Consider the following 21,021-nt stretch of genomic DNA (forward strand, 5'->3'; position numbering starts at 1 on the left):
AATATTGTAAAAATATTTCTAGCGTGATAACTTAGTATAAATACTGTAACTATAACTTTAAAAATACAAATATAAGAAAAAAATATAATTTAGGAATTATTTTAAAAAAATACAAATATTAATAACAAGATAATATGGGTTTAATGTTGTGAAAATATTAATAGTGGGATAATTTGGCATAAATATAATAAAACTTCTGATATTATTAAAGAGATAATTTGGGGTAAACAATGTAAAAACAAAAAGCGAATAATCTAAGATAAATAATAATAATAGGATCAATTCTGTCCACACTGCTTGACCTAAGTATGGATAAAGTTTATATGTAAATTTAATCATTTACAAGTAAAACTACAATTTGAATACATCCAAATGATTTGGTTCTTATGTAGCTCTAAACTCCTTCAATTTAAAGTCAGGAGCTGCTCCTAGATTATGAGAAACACTTTGGCTTGAAGACTTTTTTTGAACATTTGTTAATCTACTGAAAAGACTCGCGGCATCAGAATAACCCTCAGTGGGCAGTAAAGCTGCAGGAGACTAAATAAAAGATGCAAAGCTAACTGCAGTGAAACAGCATCACAACACAGTCAGAAAAGAAAAAAAAACTCTCTTGGTTCAAACATAATTAGATAACCACACTAGGTAGACGATGCATCAAAGCAACTCATTGCACAGAAAATTTGAACATTTTCAGACACTCAATCAACAAAATGTCAAAAAAACCTTAATTTCTACTAAAACTATGTATTAATTTTATCGATATTACAGCTCAGAATTTAAACCTGATCTACTGAACTGAATAATTTAGCCTTTAAAGAAGCATCATGTTGAATTGTCAGGAAACCTGAAGCCAATTTACCAAATTAAAAGCACTTCACCTGTGACTCTGAAGCATTTAGCACTAATTCACCTCATCCTCGTGTTATCAGCATAAACAGTCAGCCACGTTTTCTGGTGTTACCCTGAAATGTACAATCCCTTTGTCCAGACAGAGGACTCCCCCACCTTCCTTCACAACACACCTACTTGTAGTCAACCATAAACAGAGAGTAAAAAAGAGGAAGGGGAAGCAGTGGGCGCTGCAGAAAATAGAGGAAACTGCATTCCCTTATGCGTGAAAAACTTCCCCAAATGCTACTAACCTTAGAGCGACTCATGTCTCCGGCGCTCGCGTCCACGTCGCCTCCTTTCTCTTCTTCTTCTTCCCTGCGGTCGTCGCCGGTCGGCTGGATGCTGACCACAGACGGAAGGTCAGAGGTCAAATTTCAAGCACTGTCCATTTTTTTTTCCAGACGCTAAATTAAAACAGTTTTCTCGCCGTCTAACGAGACACACAACTGTTGCAGAGAAAGAGGCGAGCAGCGAGCCTTCATCTCTCTGTAGGTGGACTGTGTCTATGCAAATCGCCGAGATACTAATTACCCTCCTCCTCCCCTCGGCCAGGAAAACGCCCATTTGACTGTCAAATGTGGCCCAAGTCATAGGGAAATGATGAAGCTCAGCAGAATGGTGACTCCGGTCGCTGTGACTATTGATCAACTTCAAATGATCAAAAAAGAAAACGATGCCGTCACTTTCCTAACTGTGAAACTTTTGTGTCCTGCAGGTGAGATTCAGCAATTCAGGCGGCAACTAAACAGGTGCGTTTGTCATAGAAATCAAGATTAATAAACAAGACAGGTGCTTTTAGGACATAGCGGTAATTCTCAGTATTATCAACAAGGGAACCCTTTGTAGGTTTATTTCCTCCTCTCACTCTGGCTCCTTTTTTACTGCAATTTAAAGTCCTGCACCTCTAAGGAAGCAGAACAACCATGACTAGAAGTAGAGAGAACTAGAAAATGTCTTCTATGCAGCCTGACACAGTTAAAATGCAAATTAAAATTGAATCTTCTCTAATTCAACAACCTTTTCTTTTTAGTGCCCACAGTTGCTACCAACACTGAAGGGAAAAAACCAGTGGCTTCATGCACAATAAATATTTTACGACTTACATTTATTTCCATACTTGCCTCTTATCTGCTTTGTGTAAACACTGCCTGCAGTTCAGCCCAAAAGTCCCTGAATTTTTGTTTTGTGACTGCTGCACTTCATGGAGTGCAAAATCTTTCAGTTTTTACAGAATCTGGCTTCTGCAAACTGCTTTTTTTGAGCAAAATTTCAAATTAGACATGCAGAATAAAGTGGGTTTGACAAAATATTGTGATTTTGAGCTCATATTTGGTTATTTTTTCCAACTGAAATGCATGTTGGAGAAGCATGTGGACGTTTGTTGCAGCAGAATATTTCGTATTTCTTGAGAAAACGGTTTAATTTTAGCAAATTTTTACATGACACGTGTAGAATAATGGTTACAGCTTACATTTAGTTAATTTTCCCGACTGAATGGCACACCGCAGATGAGTAGTTCAGGTTTGTAGATGTTACTCGCAGCAGAATATTTTACTTTTGTAAAAATCTGGTAAAAGAAAATAGCTAAATTTTGGCAAATTAGTAAAAGAGACATACAGAATAAAGTGATAATAAACTATTACGATAAAACTAAGTCACACATGATTGCTTCACCATCATAAAGCTAAAAAAACAAACATTTTTTTTATGTTTTTACATTATCTTACAACAAACGAAGTAATTTTAGTGATATTTTAAAACATAAGAAGCCTTTCAAACGTGCCGGCAGGTTTCGGTGGCGTCAGCGATGACTAAAGTCCCCGTTCTTTGCTTGCCAGTCATTACTGCATTCTTTATTTTGGAAATTCCTGTTTAATCAGTCACACATTATGCTGGATGTGTCATGGGAACCAAGAATGCATCAGAAGGCATATTAGGAAGGAAACTGCATAACCTGTTGTGCCGCCCGTTAAAGGTCACAGCGGCAACCACTCACCGTCTCTCTCAGTTAAATTTTTACATTTTTGAGAACTCACTGCAACGTACTAGTTTTGCAATCTACCGGAAACCTCAACAACAGCCATTAACACGTAAAACTACTGTATGATTACTGTGCAAAAATTCCCTACGTTGGCGTCCCCCTAGTGGTAACGTCAAAAAACAAACGATGACAGACAACACTTTTGTCACTCACCTCTCACTCTGTGCGATGGTCTCCTCCGGTCCAGGTGATGTGCTGTTGGGAGAAACCATTTCACCTTCTGTGGGAGGGGTGTTCACAGGCTCGATGGTTTGATCCTGGTCGGGCTCGGTGCTCAGGCTTTGGGTCGGACCGCACGACTGAGACTCTGCACTCTCACAAACGTCTGCAGCTGCAGAGACGAGAAGAAAATGGATTTGGATGCAAAAATACATGTTTAAAATAAAGATTTATCGTCATCTTTTATCTGCATGTAGATTATTTGAACATTAGTTGTGATATTCAACTTTATCTACATGTAGACCAGGGGTGTCCAATCCTGGTCCTCGAGGGCCACAGTCCTGCATGTTTTAGATGTTTCCCTTCTTCCAACACACCTGATTCAATTTATCAGCTCATCATCAAGCTCTGCAGAAGCCTGATAACGATCCTGATCATTTGAATTAGGTGTGTTGGAAGAGGGAAACATCTAAAACATGCAGGATTGTGGCCCTCGAGGACCAGGACTGGACACCCCTGATGTAGAGGAATATATTTTTAACATTTGGGAATATTTCTCTCTGTGTAGTTCACATGGAAACCAAAACAAGCAACAATTTAATGATGACTCACTGGTGGGTTTAACAGGCGTGTTGTCTTCACAAAAATTGCAAAAAATTACGCAATTTATCAGAAGTAGAAATTGCAAAAACAGAGAATTTTCATATTTTCATGAGTCCATGAACTACTAGTCGAGGACGTGGCAAAAAGATCCAAACATACACTGAAATTAAAGGCATTTTATTTAAATCATTTTATTCTATATGTCTCATTAAAAAAAATGGCCAAAAATATAAAGTTCGCTCTAAATTCATTCTGAAAAAAAAAAAAAATTCTGAGCTCTTGGTACAACTGTGAAGCCATTAGTGAGTCAGCTGTGACCAACAATCACGTGACAAAAAATTATTTAGTTTTCGGCTGAACTGCAGGTTGTGTTAACACATAGCAGGTAGAAGAAAAGAATGGACGTCAATTTATAAAAATGTAATCTGTATTTATAGTACGCAGAGTTTTTTTTTCAGTACTGGCAACACCTTTGGGCTCTATGCATGTTCATTCTGGATATTTACATGTTTTAAAATTACATTAGAATAATTAAAAAAAAAAAAGAAAAAGAAAAAAAGATTAATTGCATTATAACTGTGTCATACAGCACAATATAGGTTTTTGAGTTCTCTCTCCTTCTATCCATTATTGTCCTGTTTCCATAAAGGTGCAGGACTTTATATTTCATTTCTGCAAAAGCTTGGGAGTCAAGAGGATCAAACCCAAAGCAAAACAATAACCGACTGATCCAATTAATAAAAATATTCGTCCCCATGACAGCGGCAGTAACGCAGCTCTGCATTACAAAGTGCAACTTCATGCAGTTTTAACCAACCAAACAACAAGAGCGTTGTCCACACTGTGGCATTTAGAACAGCTTGACCTTCATTTTTTCGCAAGATTTAGCAAAAGTCTTCTTTTTTTTTTTCTTCCTCTGAACAAACAACAAAACCGAGTGAGTCAGGAAATGACTCACTCTTTGGTTAAGTTGTAAATGCACACAGCAGAGCTGACAGCGGGGGGAGAGAAGAAAGTGAAACAGAAAGACAGCGAGCGACGACGTAGACGGAGAGAGAGAGAGGAGGAGGTCTTACTGTTGTTCTCTGAGTGGGACAGATCAGGGAGAGCATCCGCCTCAGGCTGTCTAATGCTGACAGCTTGTGAGTGGGCGCTCAATGGCACCGCTGCCTCTTCCTGAAAACACACAAACCATAAATATTCAAAATTCAAAAAAAAAAAGCAAAAGGGTGAAAAGATCAAATAGGCAACACACACATCAACCAAAACAGCAGGCGGCAGAATCCGTCAATAGAAACAAACCGCTGTCAGAGACGTTGCATAAGAAGCCGGCGAAGTCTAACAGCTGACAGACGACACAAAGAGTCCGCCCAATCGGTGATGGGTTCTTGGAAAGGACCCCCACCAATTACTGTCATCATCGCAGGAATTCAAAAAGCCAACGTCACTTCTTTCACACTGTTGGCAGCATTGACGGAGTGTTTAAATTAGTTTTAATAACCTCACAGGCATGAAATTAATTAAACACCGAGCAAGTGAGTAGAATGCAGATCGGGATGTGGAGGGGGGATAAAGTGGAAGACGACACTGAGATTATAGCTGCTGCTGCTTCTTCTTTTCCCTTTTAGCTCAGCGTGATCTTAAGGTTTCATCACTGCCATTCTATATAAGGAAGCAGACGGCCTCGGCGAGCTGAGGCCGCGAACAACGACACGTGAAGAGATATTTGGTAGGCAAATGACAGAAGAAGGAGAAAAGGGTAAGGAGTGCCGCAGCGTCTGATGTTCTGCTATACAGTGAAAGAAACACAGAACGCATAAATTATCTGCGCTGCTAACGTTCTACCTCCTTGGCAGTCACTTGAGAAGAGTTAAAAAAGAAATCAAGGAGGTGTTGTTGTGCTCGAGAACATTCACACAGCTGATATGTGAAACCGAAATTTAATATGTCAAAGGATCCTTGAACACATTAACCCTCAGTCGCCCAAACTCTGGTTTTTAAAGGCATGCAGTCTTTGCAAAATTGCCAAAATTACACCCATGCATCGATGCACGAAACTCTAAAAACAGAAAGAATCGTCTAAGTTTTAACTTTTCCCGAGAGTCCTTGCACATTTGCAAAGTGCCGTCCTGCAGGAAAACTTCAAATCGAAATTTATTCTACACGTCTTATTGAAAATTGGCTAAAAAATAAACAGTCCACTCTGATCAGATTCTGTAAAAAACAAAATATTCTTCAATCCTCGCTGCAACCGTGAAGCCATGAACGACTCAGCTGCAACAAACGGTCACATTACAAAAATTCAAGAACTTTTCAACTGAACTGGGCTGAACTGCAGGCTGTGTTTACACAGAGCAGATAGGAGACAAGACTGGAAGTGAATTAAAAAGGCTAAATAGTAAAACATCCATCGCAGGAAGACTCACCATTTTTTTCTTCAAGTGCTGGGAACACTTGGAAAGATGTTGCACATGCTGAGTCCAGGTTTGTTCCGTTTTTGCACAATAAATAATCAAAGAAATTCAACTTCTGCTTTTTTTCTGAGTTACAACATTATAACTATAATATACTGCACTTCTGAAGGAAACTGCTCGAGGTACAGAGGAAGAGTTTCTGCTCATAACTGCACTGTAAGTGTGACAAAAACCTGCGAGAAGTGTGAAAAAAAAAAGCGTCAGACTGACATGAATTACCCTGCGACTTCTACATCCTGCAGCTTTCAAACTAAGTAGTGAGTTTAACAAAACTCATCGGCAGACTTAAGAGGTCTGTCTGAAACATTAACACCAAATTATTGAGGTAAAACGTGTCACACAAGACTTCTGAAGAACCGCACGAGCCTATTCCTCGTTCATAACTCTTAAAAACTTCCTACTTCCTTCTACTAACTGCACAGAAAATATGCGATTGTGTTTCGGGTGACAACAACCAAACTCCATTAAACCAAGGAATGTAAAACAAAATCTGTTCCACCCAAACACACAAGTCGCCCTATAAATCATCTGCTGTCAGTCTGAGGTTTGTTCAAGAGATCATCAGCAAGAGTCGTGAGGATGGAGCAACTCTCTTTCACAACCCACATTTTTTCAGGCTTAGTGGTTTAGTGAAAGTCTCTTTTTTTTTTTTTTACTACGAAGACAGTTTTGTGTCTTTATCGTGAAGCTATCTATGGAACAGCTGCTTCTATAAATGTCCACAACAGCTGCTTAGTGTTTAGTTGAGCTTATTTTCTAAATGATATCGTCCCATTTCTCAGTTAAAATATAAACAAGTGGTCCAAAACCAGGAAAATCCCCACCAGGAGTCACGACTGAACGAAAAGCTCCGTCTGTTGCACTAATACTCCTGAAGTCATGGCGCTAACTTCTCCGATAATCACATGTGCGCCGTCATAAATGAATTGAATCAAGCGGTGTCCAAAGACTGAAGGATGTGGTTTGGCAGATATAAATACAGTTTCTCTGTTTCAAAGGAAAGAGAAACTCATTTGAAGCCGAGTATCAAGTTGCATATTTATAGATCTGCAGTCAACGACAACCCACAAGGAAAAAAAAAAGCACTTATTTAGTTGGCGATTAACTTCACATAAATGCACCAACCAGGAAATAAAAGCAGTGATGTTTACTGAAGTATACTGGCAATGATTTAAGAGTGCTTTAAGAGTTTGCTAACATAAACAGTAGAAATTTTTAAGTTAGTAGAAGTAATTTTGATCTAAGTTTTTCTAATTAGAATCTATATTTATTCAGCACTTCTTCAAAATTCAACTTGCAAGGCAGCAAAAAAAAAAAACAGATGAACACACGACATGATCAGAGAAGGTAGAAAGTATTATTGAAAGAAATGAAAGAAAATTCAGATTCAAGTAAAATCAAGCAACTTAAAGTCATACTTGTGTCAGCGAGCATTTCCTGATTTTACTTGAGAAAGAAAGAAAAACAGCTCAAAGCAAAGTCAAACTAAAGTAAAATCAGAAAGTGTTGCTGATACGTATGTTTATGTTGCATAAATATGTTTTAAAAGAGAACATTAATCATTGGGTCTCTGACTTCCAATACTTTGTCCTCTTTAGTTTTCAGACCGACACTGAAAGAAACAAAAGATCTAAAACTGTGCACCTGTGCTTAGGGTACTAAAATATCCAAGATTTAAGTGTGAAAGGTCATAAAGGGCCTTAAAAGTACTCTTTAAATCAATCCTAAAACATACTGGGAGCCAATTTCAAGAAGCTGAAACAGCAGCGATGTGATTCCTTTGCAGCTGAGACTTTGGGCTCAGGCAGGTAACAAGGCTGCTGCAGTCATCCAACAAGATGGAAGCGTGTAAAACGGTCTTTAAAAATTAAAATCTACTGTAGTTTTAAAATATTTACAAGCTGCGGTGGGTAATTTGTGATACATTAAGCCAATATTTAAAGTTGTTGGGTTACGTAACACCAATTATAATCCTTTCTACTGCAGGGCACTTGGACATGATGGCTGTTGTCCTGAATGTGCTTTAGAAAATACAAACCAAAAAACACTTGAGTTAACTATTCTGTCTTGTTATATTGCATTTGTTTTATTGCAAAGCACTCTGTAGCTTTCGTAAGGTGCCATACAAATAAAGTAAAACAGTGAATAAAACTCAGGATAAGATCTGTGCACTTCGTCTCATGACAGGTTCGTTTCATCTCAGTTGAATTTACCTGCAGCGGCTCACAGTTCACCTCCGGCTCCGTGCAGGCTGCAGAGTCTGTAACGAACAGAGCAAAGGACAGATTAAAAATGAAAGGCTGAAAAAGGACAAAACAAAGATCATTAAGCCTCGTCCCCATTCCTCCAGGGGGTTAATGACCATCCAAAAAAAAAAACCCAACCGCACCTTTACCATAAAAGGTCAGGCCGTCTATTATGCAAGGAATCGAGCCGAGCGAGGGTTAAAATACCATGCATGGCTAAGGTGGCATTAATGACCACATTTGCACTCTTGTTTTCTGTTTCTCTGCCTGCCAACCGCTCATGCAGGCAGAGGAATGGAGGATTACCGAGCTCACTGCGTGGCCTCGGACCAGTCGTGCACCTGGCCATAGAAGGACCTCGAGGAAGCAGAGATTTCTCGCACCACACACTCGCTCTCTTTCCCCGCAACCTTCGGAAGCCGAAGGGCCACGACAACCATAGAAGGCAGGGGTCTGCTGCCAGAGGGCCTCGCGGCGGAGCGCGCCGGGCTGAGTTAGTGCCCTGTGACTCCCGCTGGATTACCGGATCATAATCCGCCCTATCGCGCACACAAATCAACACTCGAAGACAATAAGAGCGGCCGAGGCCTTGTGCATGTATGGAATTCATCCCGCGGAGCGCCGTGCAGGACGCAGCCAAATCTACATACTGAGCCTACATGTGGGAATTTACAGATTTACTGCCCGAGTATGTGAACGCATGCGAGGAATTTGACTTGCACAGAATGTACTTATCAAAAAAAAACATGCATTAAACAAGAGTTAACTATGCAAAGCTACATACATGTCTGCAAGAAAACGTTTAAAGAGAATCAAAGTTCAGTGCAAGTCTGGTCATAATGTTTCACAAGCTGATACTGGAAGCTGTGAGCTTTCAAGAGCAAGTACGAAATAATAAATATAATAAGTACAAATAACGTGCATTTTCTCTTCTTTTATTAACTCTCTGAACCCCTAAACCCACCCGAGTGTTTAAAAGGCATGTCCCTTTTTTAAAACTGTTAAAATAACACCATTCAGTCATGACAAGAAACTATAAAAATATTAAGATTAATCAGATTTTTAATGTTTTTAACAATCAATCATGTGTGACTTTCGGTTTTTGTTAAGGAAAAACAGCCAAATATAAGCAGGAAATGGGAATATTCCACCAAAATCACTTGATTCTAGAAGATTTTCAGAGCAGCTCAGACGTATCTAACCTGGAGTTTTGACTTTTCTATCCCCTGAAAATGGTTCTTGCCTCATTAAAAAAAAAAAAAAAAAAAAATCCCCAAAAAGAAAACCATCTGCTCTAACCAGATTGTGTAAAAAAAAATACAAATTCTAAACTCCTCAGTGCAAATAACAAGTTATTGTTGATTTTGCTGCCGCCAACAGCCACATGGCAAAAATTCAGGAACTATTCAGTTGAACTGGGATGAACTGCAGGCTGTGTTTACAAAGAGCAGAGAATGGAAACAAATGAAAACACAGTATGCAGAGTCACCATTTTCCCAGTGTTAGTCACACCTGTGGGTGTTTTTTCTGGTAATACGAGTACTCATGTTTCTTTATTATTCATTGCATAACTGTGTGATACTACACAGAAGATATTTCTCTGTACTTCTAGCCATGGTCGTGCAGTTTTCGCACAGGTGCAGGATTTAATATGGAGCGAAAAATTAGTCCACAGCAAGTTAAAACCACCCACAAGTCTGGTTTAACATTAGCTGCAGGTCAACACTGACATATGCAAACCTAATCTACAGCTAAGAAATCTGTCATTTGCTCATCAGATCAACAGATGCATCTAAAATAACAGTTACAGATTTCCAAAGAAAGGTTTGGGTCTCTTCGCAAAATGCACAAAACTATTTCGTACTAAATAAAAGTCTTAATATTTTACATTTAAACTCACATTTTTACAAATGCCAGGGTTTATTAACTCACATTCTTGATACTAGAGGCTCTCTCTGGAGTTATTTCTACTGGGTTTCGTCCAGAGCTAGGAGCAGGGTGAGCACAGGGGTCACAGCAGGACCAAGAAAAATACACGACTATATTTAGCCCTATTTGGCTCGGCTTGAAGACGTTCTGGGCTAATTTTGCTGATACTGGATATTAAAGGCTCAAGGAAGATTCCTCAGTGTTCTCGACTTTCCCCGAGACAACTCAGAACATTTAATCTGTTTAAGACGAGCGGCTACGGCAGTATTTCAGTGCCTCCGCTCACCTCGACTTTCCGTTTCCTGACCAGGCCGGGCCTCCAGGGGAGTCGACGTGTCCCTCACTTCTCCTTCTCCCGCTGTGTCCACCACCGTCCACCTCTCCTCCCCGTCCTCCTCGTCGCCGCCGCCGCCGCCGCCTCTGTCCGTCAGCTTATCTGCCGTCTCCTCGGGGCGACTGCCTCTTCGCTCGTCCCGGCAGTTCCTCTCCGCCAGCTCGTTCTTCAGGAAGTCTTGGAGGGCGAACTCCTCATCCCAGTCCAAGTCATCTCCGGGCTGAAAGCAAAACAAAAAAGAAACCTGACATGTAGCATTACTCTTTGCAGTCAAGTTGCTGTCCAGCTGCTTAAGCTAACCACCAATTTACAGTATCAACAGCAAAAAACAGCTCATTAATTCTTTTTTTTTTTTTTAAATCATCCTCCTGAAACATCAGCTTTTTGTTGTTTACAAACTCAAAATGCTTGCTCCTAAATCCAAAGCTACACTGAATAAATTACTCCAAACTGAGAAGTGCAATATTTGTAAAAAAGGACACCCTGGTTACTGTATGCAAATCTGTCCACCTCAGCACCAAGCTTATTGTTTTTTTTTCTCTTTCTTTTTTTTTTGTGGTGCAGTAAGAACAATGGCGTTGTGATGGAAAATGTTCGAGCATGCGTCAGTGCATTTTGTGTTATGAGCAAGCGCGTAGGTGTGCGGTCGCATCTGATTCTGTGGGTGCACATGTCCACTTTAGCCGCCAACTCGCACTCAGCTCCCTTCTAGCACAGACACTCCATCTGTCTGGATGCAGTGTGAGCTGCTCTCCAAGCAAACCATCTGATGTGGCTCTACTGCGGCAACAGATGATTAAAAACCCTAAAACATACACATGCAGTGAAGATTTAAACACTGCAGGGGACACTTGTTCACCCCCCAGATGGTGCAGATTTACCCGAGTAGCCTAAAAACAATATACACTCGACTACAGATTAGCTTTCAAAGTAGCTGCTGCAGTTTATCACATACAGGTAAATGAATATAACCATGATGGAGCCTCTCTGACCTCGTCCTCTGGTGCAGGTGTCTGGCATGAGGCCTCCCGGCTGTCCTGAGGCGTCTTTAGCTGCTCCAGCTCCTCACACAGCTGCCGCTTCTGGTTCTCCTGCTCCTGCACCCTGCGTGCAAAAAATCACACAAAATCCCGTCAACGATGACGCCACAAGGATTTTTTTGCGAGGAAAGTGCAGAGGAAGCATGCAAAAGTTGAACGCGAGATCCTAGAAGACAGTACAGTGGACATACTGTACCCAATCCGCAGGCCCATGCAGTGTCCCATTCTGTTGCCCAGGGTGACCAGCGCCAGTTCTCCGACTGGCCCAGTAATGGTTCCTTCACTTCACAGCTGTTTTGTTTTTTTAGATCCAGCACTTATTTATCAAACTACACGCGGACCCTGAAACGTGTCCTACAACAACATCACGATCCCAGCACTGGGTTTGATAATCCAGTCGCGTGTTATCTCAAAAACTCCAGCGTGGGAGGTGGACCTTTATACCTACAACGAGCCCTCTTCAGTATTATTTTCTCACCCTGGCAACCGAGCACCAGTAAATCCCAGCCGGACAGCCCGACCAGTCGCCTCCCTCTCCGGTCTGATGCTGCTCGGCCCCGTTTATATATCTGGAGGGGAAGGCCGTCTCCATGAACACACGCACAAACAGACACACGATTAAAAACCCGGGAATGGCCCAGACCCAAACCTAGTGAGGCGGGCCCTCGGAGGTCACCGAGGTCAGGATGATTAACAGCTCTTTCTCCCATTCAGCGCGACTGAGCGGCCAACTGAGACAAGTGGAGACACTCACCTCTGAGACACATGCAGAGGTTTGACATTGAGCAGCCTGAGTGGGGATATTTATCTAGATTAACCCTCAGAACTCCAAGCAGCGTCTGGGTGTTTTTCACTCACAGCGGGGTCATTTTTTCACTGCAATATGAAGTCCTGCATCTCTACGGAAACAGAACAACCATGACTAGAAGTAGAGAGAGCTAGGAAATGGCTGTTGTGCAATATGACAAAGTTATAATGCCACACATCAATAAAAAAAGGAAAAAGTTGAATTTCTTGCATTAATCATTAAAAAAAACAAACAAAAAAACTAAAATCCGTCCCAACAGGTGTTGAAATTAATAAAATAAACTTGGCTTTGTTTCCTATCTGCTCTGTATAAACACAATATGCAAGTTTAGCCAAAAACGCCATTAAATTTTTGCAACTTGACATTTTTTTAATAGCATCTTATAAGTCTAACTGGTTGATTTTTTGCAATTTAATAAATTAAAATAAATTAAGAGAGATATTCGGAATAAAGTGCAAATCTGCTATAATACCATAAACCATAAAAAAGATTAATTTTATTGATTATTCATTTAACAAAAATGAAAAATACTCGAGATCAACATGTACAACACTTTTGTCCACAGGCGTTACCAACACTGGCGGAAAAACAAAACTCTACATATTTTGCTGCGTATATTTTTATTTTATCTCCTATCTGGTTCATGTGAACACTGCCTGCAGTTCAACTCAGTATATCCAAAAACTCCCAGAATTTTTGTCACGTGACTATTGAGCACAGTTGGATAACTCGTGGCTTCGAGGTTGTGCAGAGCAACACAGATTTTTTTGTTTTTTACAGAATCTGTTTAGTGTAAACTGTTCATTTTTGGCAATTTTTTTAAAAACGGAAAATGCAAAATTAAGTGAGTTTGATGAAATATAATTTTTAAGCTTAGATTTTGTTGCTTTTTTTCCCCACATAGCTAAAAGCTACACATCCATTTGTGACTTCTTAAGAGTTCAAGGACAGTCAGAAAGCAGAAATTTCTACATTTTCTTGCCATGATAAATGCTGTAATTCTGACAATTTCTTTGAAAAAAAATTTAAAAGAATAAAATAACATGCCTTTCAAACCCACAGGCATGTCTTGGGGTTCAGAGGGTTAATTAAGTCCGACAGTCACTGGACAAAGCAAACAGTGGCAGACATAACTTCACTTGTTGCATAAAATCCTCCACAGCCGAGCTCAGTAAATGCTTTTTTTTGTTGTTGTTGTTATTCATTAGTGACCGCGTAGCCATTAAAATCTCCGAAGTGCTGCAAACACTAACAAGCTTGCACAGACCTTGAAAGGTCAGCTGGGCTAACCGGCTAACCTTGATAGCTCATTATGCCCAGGATGCATTTTTCAGTTAGTAATTACACTGCTCCACTTAATCAGCTGCGAGCTCTCTCACTAACAGAGGTGTCGACGTTACCTCGCATTGAAAGAAAATGAGTTTTTTTTTTTTTTTTAGCTCTTCCTACCGGGGTTTCATTCACCCAATGAGATCACTCCTACTCGAGAGCAACTCCGCCTCAAAAAAAACTGCTTTCCTACCTTAAAAATCGAGTCGTCTTTGATGATCCACCACGAGATCCGCCGCTGTTCCACTCTCGCGCATCCTCCTCTGGTATTTATTCTTTCATCCACCTCTGCTCTCGCACCAAAAAATTCTCAAGCAACAGCGCTCGGCTGCTCGCACGCATCCGACTGCCCACTTGTTTTTTTTTCCCACACTCGCAGCCTCCCAAAACGAACGAGCAGCGACAGACGGCAAAAACTCACCTGACTGAGAGGTGGAGGATCTCGGTGCGCGACCTCCTCATGTTGCTGGCCATTTTGATCAGCTCCTTCTCCAGCGAGTCCGTGTACTGGGCCAGCTGGTCCAGGCTGAGGACCCAGTCCGCCCTCCTCGCGTCCAGCTCGGCCTGCACCGTCTGTTGGGAAGACGAGGGGCCGCGGGGTCAGTCTGTCGCCCGGATGAGAGGCCGCTGCACAGCCTGAATAGCCGGTTCCTTCCTTTCTTTTTTTTAAAAGTTGTGACAGCTAACTGGCACGTCACTTCGGCACCGAACGGAAGGCGCGGACTCGCGACAAGCTCAGGTCCGCTAATGATTTCTGTCTCATTTGGTATGTTTAGTGCTGTACGGCGGTACGTGGCTAATGAATGCAGAGTGGTAACAATGCAGGAGGAGGGGGAACGAGGAAAAAAAAAAAACACACAGAGAGAGAGATGCAGAATGAGTGAGGGAGGAGGGGAGTGGGTTGTGTTCACGGTACAACACACTGACTAAACGGCACCGCTCGGATGGGGCCTGCTGGAGAGTTACATAAGTGAGAGATCTCTGGAGAGGAGGGATGGTGGGTGGGAAGGACAGCAAGAGCAGATAGGCAGCGATAGATGGAGAAAGAGAGTGCAACAGGTGGAGGGAGAGGAAGCTGGAGATTGCATTATGTAACTTTATGATTCATATAGGGAAAAAAACAACAAAACGGAAACAGCCCTCGACGGACTTAAATCAATGCAAACACACGGGAACGCAGCGAGCTGAGAATATGCAACTTTTTCTTCAAATGTGAGCGTTGAAGTGTATCCGACCTGCAGATTTGCGTCGCCCGCCGGCTGTGTGTGGTCATCAAACAATCCTCTGACTGTAGATAAGACCGAGTCGGTTTCTTCCCTGAAATCCCTTTTCTGACACAAACACACAGAGAGAGAGAGAGAACACATTATGAAACAGAAGAGCACTAAAATAACTGCAAAATGTAAGGCATGAATTCCTGTGGCAAGAACAAAGGTCACATGAAGACCTTTTATAGACTTAACGGGAAACCACTTTGCATGTTCTGACCCCCGAGGAGAGCCTCAACAATCTAAATGTAAAAGTTAAGATGATGTTACGTCTTTGTGCACCTCAACAGTTATGCAAAAGTTTACCAATGCTTCATCTGAGGCGGAAAGACCCTAAAGATGGAGTTAAAAATGCAAACAAGCTACTTAAAAGGTCCCTTATTGTGCAATTTTTGAGCAAATTAATCAAAGTCTCATGCGTTCCAGGAATGTGTCTTTCAGAGTTTCAGCACAAAATACCACAAAGATGGCTAATTTCACCACGACTGTATAAAAGTCCAATTCAGAACTGGCTATTTCAGTGTCTGTAGCTTTAAATTAAGCTTTATTGGGACATGGATTGTATTAAAATGCAGTAAATGTGAGCAGGAGAGACGTAAACAGATTTTGGTTGCACTGAAGCACAACTGAAGCCCACTCAGTATTTATTGGTTTCAAATCTCTCTTGAAGTTTCCACCAACTCTGAATGTCCCTCCGGTTTACGAAGCTAACAGTAACATGAGCTGCACAACATGCTAACACTAAGAATTCCCCTATTTTTGTGGCGCCATTGCCATTTATAATAAAAGTAATCCACTGGATCTTCAGTTTCTCAGATGCTGGCAGTGCATGAAGACTCTTGTGTTCACTCGTGCAGCCAACAGCAGGACATCTGCTGAGTTTTGCATGTGGCTCAGACATTTCAAATTTAGCAGAAGCAGCTCTAGACAGTAAATAAACCTGCGGACTGGGACATTCTAACTCTAAGATTATTGGTTCCTCGGTATCTCTGGAGAAACTGAACATAATTCTTATTGGCTTGCAAAGCTTTGAGGTCATCTCACAGATTTTTATTTTACACCTTCATATTTTCAGACATACAACACAAAATAAAAAACAAATTTTGACGATATGGGACCATTAATGTGAGTCTAAGTGAAGACTGAAGCAAAGCAAACATTCTTGTTTAGCTTTTGGTATGCTGACATCTGCAGTGAGTGAAAGATTAAAATTGCACAGCAAAGGGTGAAATTCAAGGCAAACAAACATGCTTTAACATAAGCTACAGTTAATGTCATGCTGGCTTAGTACTGACTGGAACAGAATGACATTTAGAGTCAGTCACCGCTACAAAGAAAACATGCGTATTATTGATTACCAGTTTGTGCAGGAGGCTCTTGAACTCCAGAGCCATGTGTTCAGGACTTGGTCCCTGCAGCATCAGCAGCACTTCTCGGTCCAGAGTCTCGTCCAGCGGGGAGGCAAAGCTCATGGTGGTGGACAAATGGTCGACTCCGTGAGGAGCCTGCAGAGGATCGATTTTAATACGAATGAGAAAAGATTCTCGAAAGGATCGCTGCATCACACATTCTATTAATTTTCTATTCACTTATGTACTTGTTTTTCTTGTTAACCTGCATGTATATAGGTGTATGTGTATATATTCTTTTTTTTAATCATCTCTTTTTTGTACTGTTTATGTAAAAATGCATTTATATATTGCATTTTTAATTTACATTTTTTTAAATATATTTTTTCTTTTTCCCTCTTCTTCTTGAATTTCTTTCTTACTGTTCCTCCACTCCTATTTTCCCTTTTTTAACCTCATTTTCATTACTATCTTTATATTCTTACTACTATTATTTCCCTTTTTTCTTAAAAAAAAAAAAAAAAAAAAAAACTATTATTTATTTACTTTTGCACGTATGTGCATGCATACGTACACATATTTAACACAAACCCTCGTCAGTTTCTTAAATAATTGGCTGCAAATGTTGATGTGAACCCAACAACCCATGTGTTCTCCATAAAAATATAAATATTGCCGCATCTAATGTTAAGACAGGACTTTGCATTGTGTAAGGAATATGTGGGAAACACCACACAAAGCTTCTCAGAACTGCATCTAGGATCAGAGACTATAAACTGAGATGAAACAGCACAACCAATAATAGCCGTTTGGTGTGACTGAGCTTTCATGTGTAGGGATGCGTTCGAGTCTATGAATTCTCCTTCACAAATTACAAAAGCAATGCACAGAGGAATGAAAATACATGTAGGTAAACTGAGAGAGGAGGCATCAGGTGAGTAAGAGGCATGAGACTATGAGCCAGAACGAGGGAGGAAAAGATAAAAGAAAAGGTGAGCAAATGAGCAGTAGGGGAGTGCTGACCTCCAGTGGCGACTGAGCCAGAGCCAGTTCTGTTTGCAGGGATCCTAAGCTGCTCTGGTTCATCCTGTACGCCACCGACAGAGACAGACTCGCCCTGAGAGAGACAATGAGAACATGAAGGGAGGTGGGGTGCTAACAAGTTATTTTTAAACAGCCTTTTAAACAGTTATTAACCTCGCATTCTTCGTCAGACGCCTACGTTTTCCAAATCTAGCACATTTCTGCAAGACTGTGAAGTACGGGGTGCTGTCGACTTGTTCTTTTATGTAACGGCACCGTATGCTTTCACATATTTGGACAAGAAAAGAAGAATTTTGCCTTTTGAATGAGCCAAAACTGTAGCTGACGTGACAAATTAATCATCTTTAACCTTCTGAACTCCAAAACCAGCCGGCAGGTTGGAGAACAATGATATCTTTAAGTAAAAAAACAAAAAAACTAAACAAAATTACACCATTTATCAAAGCCAAAGAGAGCTTTTTTTAATCTTCCAACAGTCCTTGAACTAATCATCTGTGAATTTCAGTTGCATTGGAAAGTTAACCCAAGCGTAAAATAGTGACTCACTTAAAAATTTGCCAAAAAGGAACACTGTGCATGAACCAGGTTCTGTTAAAAATAAAAAATTTGGGGCTTTATGATACAACTGTGAAGCCATCAGTGACTCAGTTGTGACTAACACTGACATGACAAATATTCAGAGAGTTTTCGGCTGAACTGCAGGCTGTGTATTCACAGAGCAGATTGTAGGCAAGTATAGAAACTGATTAAAAATGTAAGTAAGAAAATATCTGCAGCATGTAGAGCCACTATTTTTTCCCACAGTATTGCTAACACTTGTGGGCATATGGAAACTGTTTTAAATGTTGATTTCAGGGTTTTTTTCCCCCCCATTTTTTGTAAAATAAGTAGAAATTAAACTTACATTTTTTACTTATTTTTATTTTTTTAAATGATGTGTGAGAGTTTAACTCCGCTACACAACACAACAGACATTTTTGAGCTCCCTATTCTTCTAGTCATGGTTGTGCTGTTTCCATAAAGATGGAGGACTTTATGTTGCTGTGAAAGTTGAGCCTACAGTGAGAAGAAAGTGACCAAAAAAAAAAAAAACACCCAGAAACTGATTGGAGCTCAATGGGGTAATTTGATCACAACACCAAAACTTCTAAAAAAGTTTTGTGGTTTCTCTTCCAGAACAACTATAATTTGGGTCTACTTTTCCCCCCCTGCCAGGCTCCTGTTGGTTCACTTACCCAGCCAGGTCTGGGAGAATCATCTGCATCTGGTTCTCCAGTTTGCTCTTGTCCACCCTCAGCAGCTGGAGTCAACAACAGAGAACACAAACCGTGACTCATTCCAGCCCATCAGATATTTATAGCTCAGCTACGCTTTCTCGACAGCACACAAACTTTAAGAGCCGAGTGTCGAAAGACAGCAGGTGATTTGATTCCCACAGCTGAAGTCAACAACCAGACTTCTACTGACAAGCTTGTTGGTGACTCACACAGTGGACACAGAGGCCTGTTTGTACAGTAAAAACACTCGTATAACACGTTTAATATGCAGCTTTTGCTAAATCAAAATGTCATGCATCACACTTAAGACCGAAAAATAAACACTCTCGGGTTTGTACTCACCATTTTTTACGCAGAATTTTCAAAATACAAAATACAAATGACAAACAAGGGGGATTCAATTTAAGTGTCATTGTCCCGGTGGCCCAAAACGGTACAAGGAGCGTAAGAAACGGCCTCACCAGCACCAAGCAAAGCGCTCAGGAAACCAGCAAAAGAGCATCTGTGAGAAGATGGTGGGAGGTGTTGATGCACAGACGCTGAAATAATGACACAGTGTGAAGTTCAACGTACTGACCTCTATGATGGAGGCGTATTCCTCGACTGCCGCCTTCAGCTCATCTATATGTCGGCTCTTCTGCGGGAGGAGGAGGAGGTAAGCGGCGCCAGATCAGTTTCGGTTTTAGTAGTGAAACAGAGAGCGGGTTGCTTTACACCCAGATCTATCAAAGTCACGTAAATGCTGAGAAACTTGTCGATGCAAGTTTGTCTCATCTCATCATCTCTGCTGCACAACATCTATTAGTAATCTTATTTACTACTGGGAAATACCATATTATAGCTTATTATAGATGACACTCTGGTGCAACATTACAGTTAAATCTGTGCATTTCATTCATGCCACTGCAGCGCCTCATCTGTGCAGTCAGCTTTACATTTAGTGTTTATATTGTACTTTTTCTACATTTTTCTATATTTATCCTTTTAAACAATGAATGTTTTGTGGTTTTGCGTGTTAATAGTTGCACTTTCAATGCAACAAGTGGAGCAGCACTTTGAGAGACTGTACACATGAAGGAATTTGCAAATGAGTTGCGTTTCCTAAATGTTCTGACCCGTATTCGTGCCTCAAATTCTGTTCGAGTTAAATGTAAAAATGTTGGTGCCTTTGAGGCCTGTTCAAGCAGAAGACCATTCCATGTTGACGAGATGTCAGTTTTTACAACTTTAAATATGCTGTGGGTTGACGAGTGATTAAATGGATCCGTCTGCTGTTGGATTTCTTTACAGTTATAATAGTTGGTAATTGTACCCACGTCTGATGCTAAATGCAGTATTAAGTTCCCTCGTTTTTGATTTTTATGCAGATGTGAGGGCGAAAACCACGGCAAGAGATGTTATCAGGTTGCCCATTTGCCCAAAAAAATTTAAAAAAAAAAAATCATTCTCATGAACTCGTTGAAGGGATTTTGTCAAATTTGGCACAAACTTCACTTAAGGATGAATATAAGAAGTTTTCGTGCCTGTAAAACTCTGACAAGAATTATTGTTTTTGGGCCAGAATGCAACTCATTATTTGACATCTGTTTCAGGGAACTCTGGTGCAAATTTTCACTTGAACTTGAGGAAGAACTGATTTTGGTGGTCAAAGATCACTGCAACCTTGCAAAATACAAAACAGAATTCATACATTGCTTAAGACAAAAATGTCTCACAGGACAAGATGCTGAACTGATGATCCAAAAGGCCAAAAGTCAGCCTCATGGTAACATCACAACAATCTGTAAAAAACCCTTTTCAAGCCATTATTCAACACCATGACACAGGAAGATGGATGTAAACTACAACTTGAGAGAGACCAAGAGGTGGCGATTGTAGTATTTAATCTATCGGAGTGAAACTCAGCAGTTGAAGCAATTAAAAAAACTGTGAATGCGTTCACGTAATTTCAGGTGAAGGATGATCAGAGCTGCAACAAATAGCTCCAACGCAGCAGCAAAAAAAAACGGATAATTAAACAAGCCAAGGCACTGACCTCTAGTATCGCAGCTTCCTTTTCACTAACGACCGCATCAAAAGAGTGAATTTGCACCTGAGGACGGGGAAAGAGCAGTTACATAACCACACAAAGAAAGCGCGGCGACACAGTATTTTTAACACGGCTGAGGCAGACTTTCAATTAGAAGGTCACAGTTTGAAGAAAAGAAAAGGCAGATTCAAAAAAGC

The 21,021-nt window shown here is 40.6% G+C and overlaps 1 protein-coding gene across 1 annotated transcript in view; it reads right to left on the reverse strand.

Moving 5' to 3' along the window:
- Nucleotides 1-21,021, reverse strand: part of lrmp (lymphoid-restricted membrane protein) — a 47,704-nt gene that overhangs the window by 14,077 nt on the left and 12,606 nt on the right. Inside the window, exons 11-23 of the mRNA XM_008284476.1 lie at nt 20,831-20,887; nt 19,373-19,432; nt 18,754-18,818; nt 17,498-17,591; nt 16,484-16,630; nt 15,093-15,188; nt 14,279-14,430; nt 11,673-11,784; nt 10,633-10,900; nt 8,385-8,431; nt 4,774-4,873; nt 3,089-3,266; nt 1,146-1,236 (exon numbers count right to left, since the gene is read on the reverse strand). Coding sequence (XP_008282698.1) covers nt 1,146-1,236; nt 3,089-3,266; nt 4,774-4,873; nt 8,385-8,431; nt 10,633-10,900; nt 11,673-11,784; nt 14,279-14,430; nt 15,093-15,188; nt 16,484-16,630; nt 17,498-17,591; nt 18,754-18,818; nt 19,373-19,432; nt 20,831-20,887 — 1,467 coding nt within the window. The remainder of the gene's footprint in view (nt 1-1,145; nt 1,237-3,088; nt 3,267-4,773; nt 4,874-8,384; nt 8,432-10,632; nt 10,901-11,672; nt 11,785-14,278; nt 14,431-15,092; nt 15,189-16,483; nt 16,631-17,497; nt 17,592-18,753; nt 18,819-19,372; nt 19,433-20,830; nt 20,888-21,021) is intronic.

The sequence above is a fragment of the Stegastes partitus genome, unplaced genomic scaffold, assembly GCF_000690725.1.
Source record: "Stegastes partitus isolate 25-593 unplaced genomic scaffold, Stegastes_partitus-1.0.2 Scaffold360, whole genome shotgun sequence".
Lineage (NCBI taxonomy): Eukaryota > Metazoa > Chordata > Actinopteri > Pomacentridae > Stegastes > Stegastes partitus.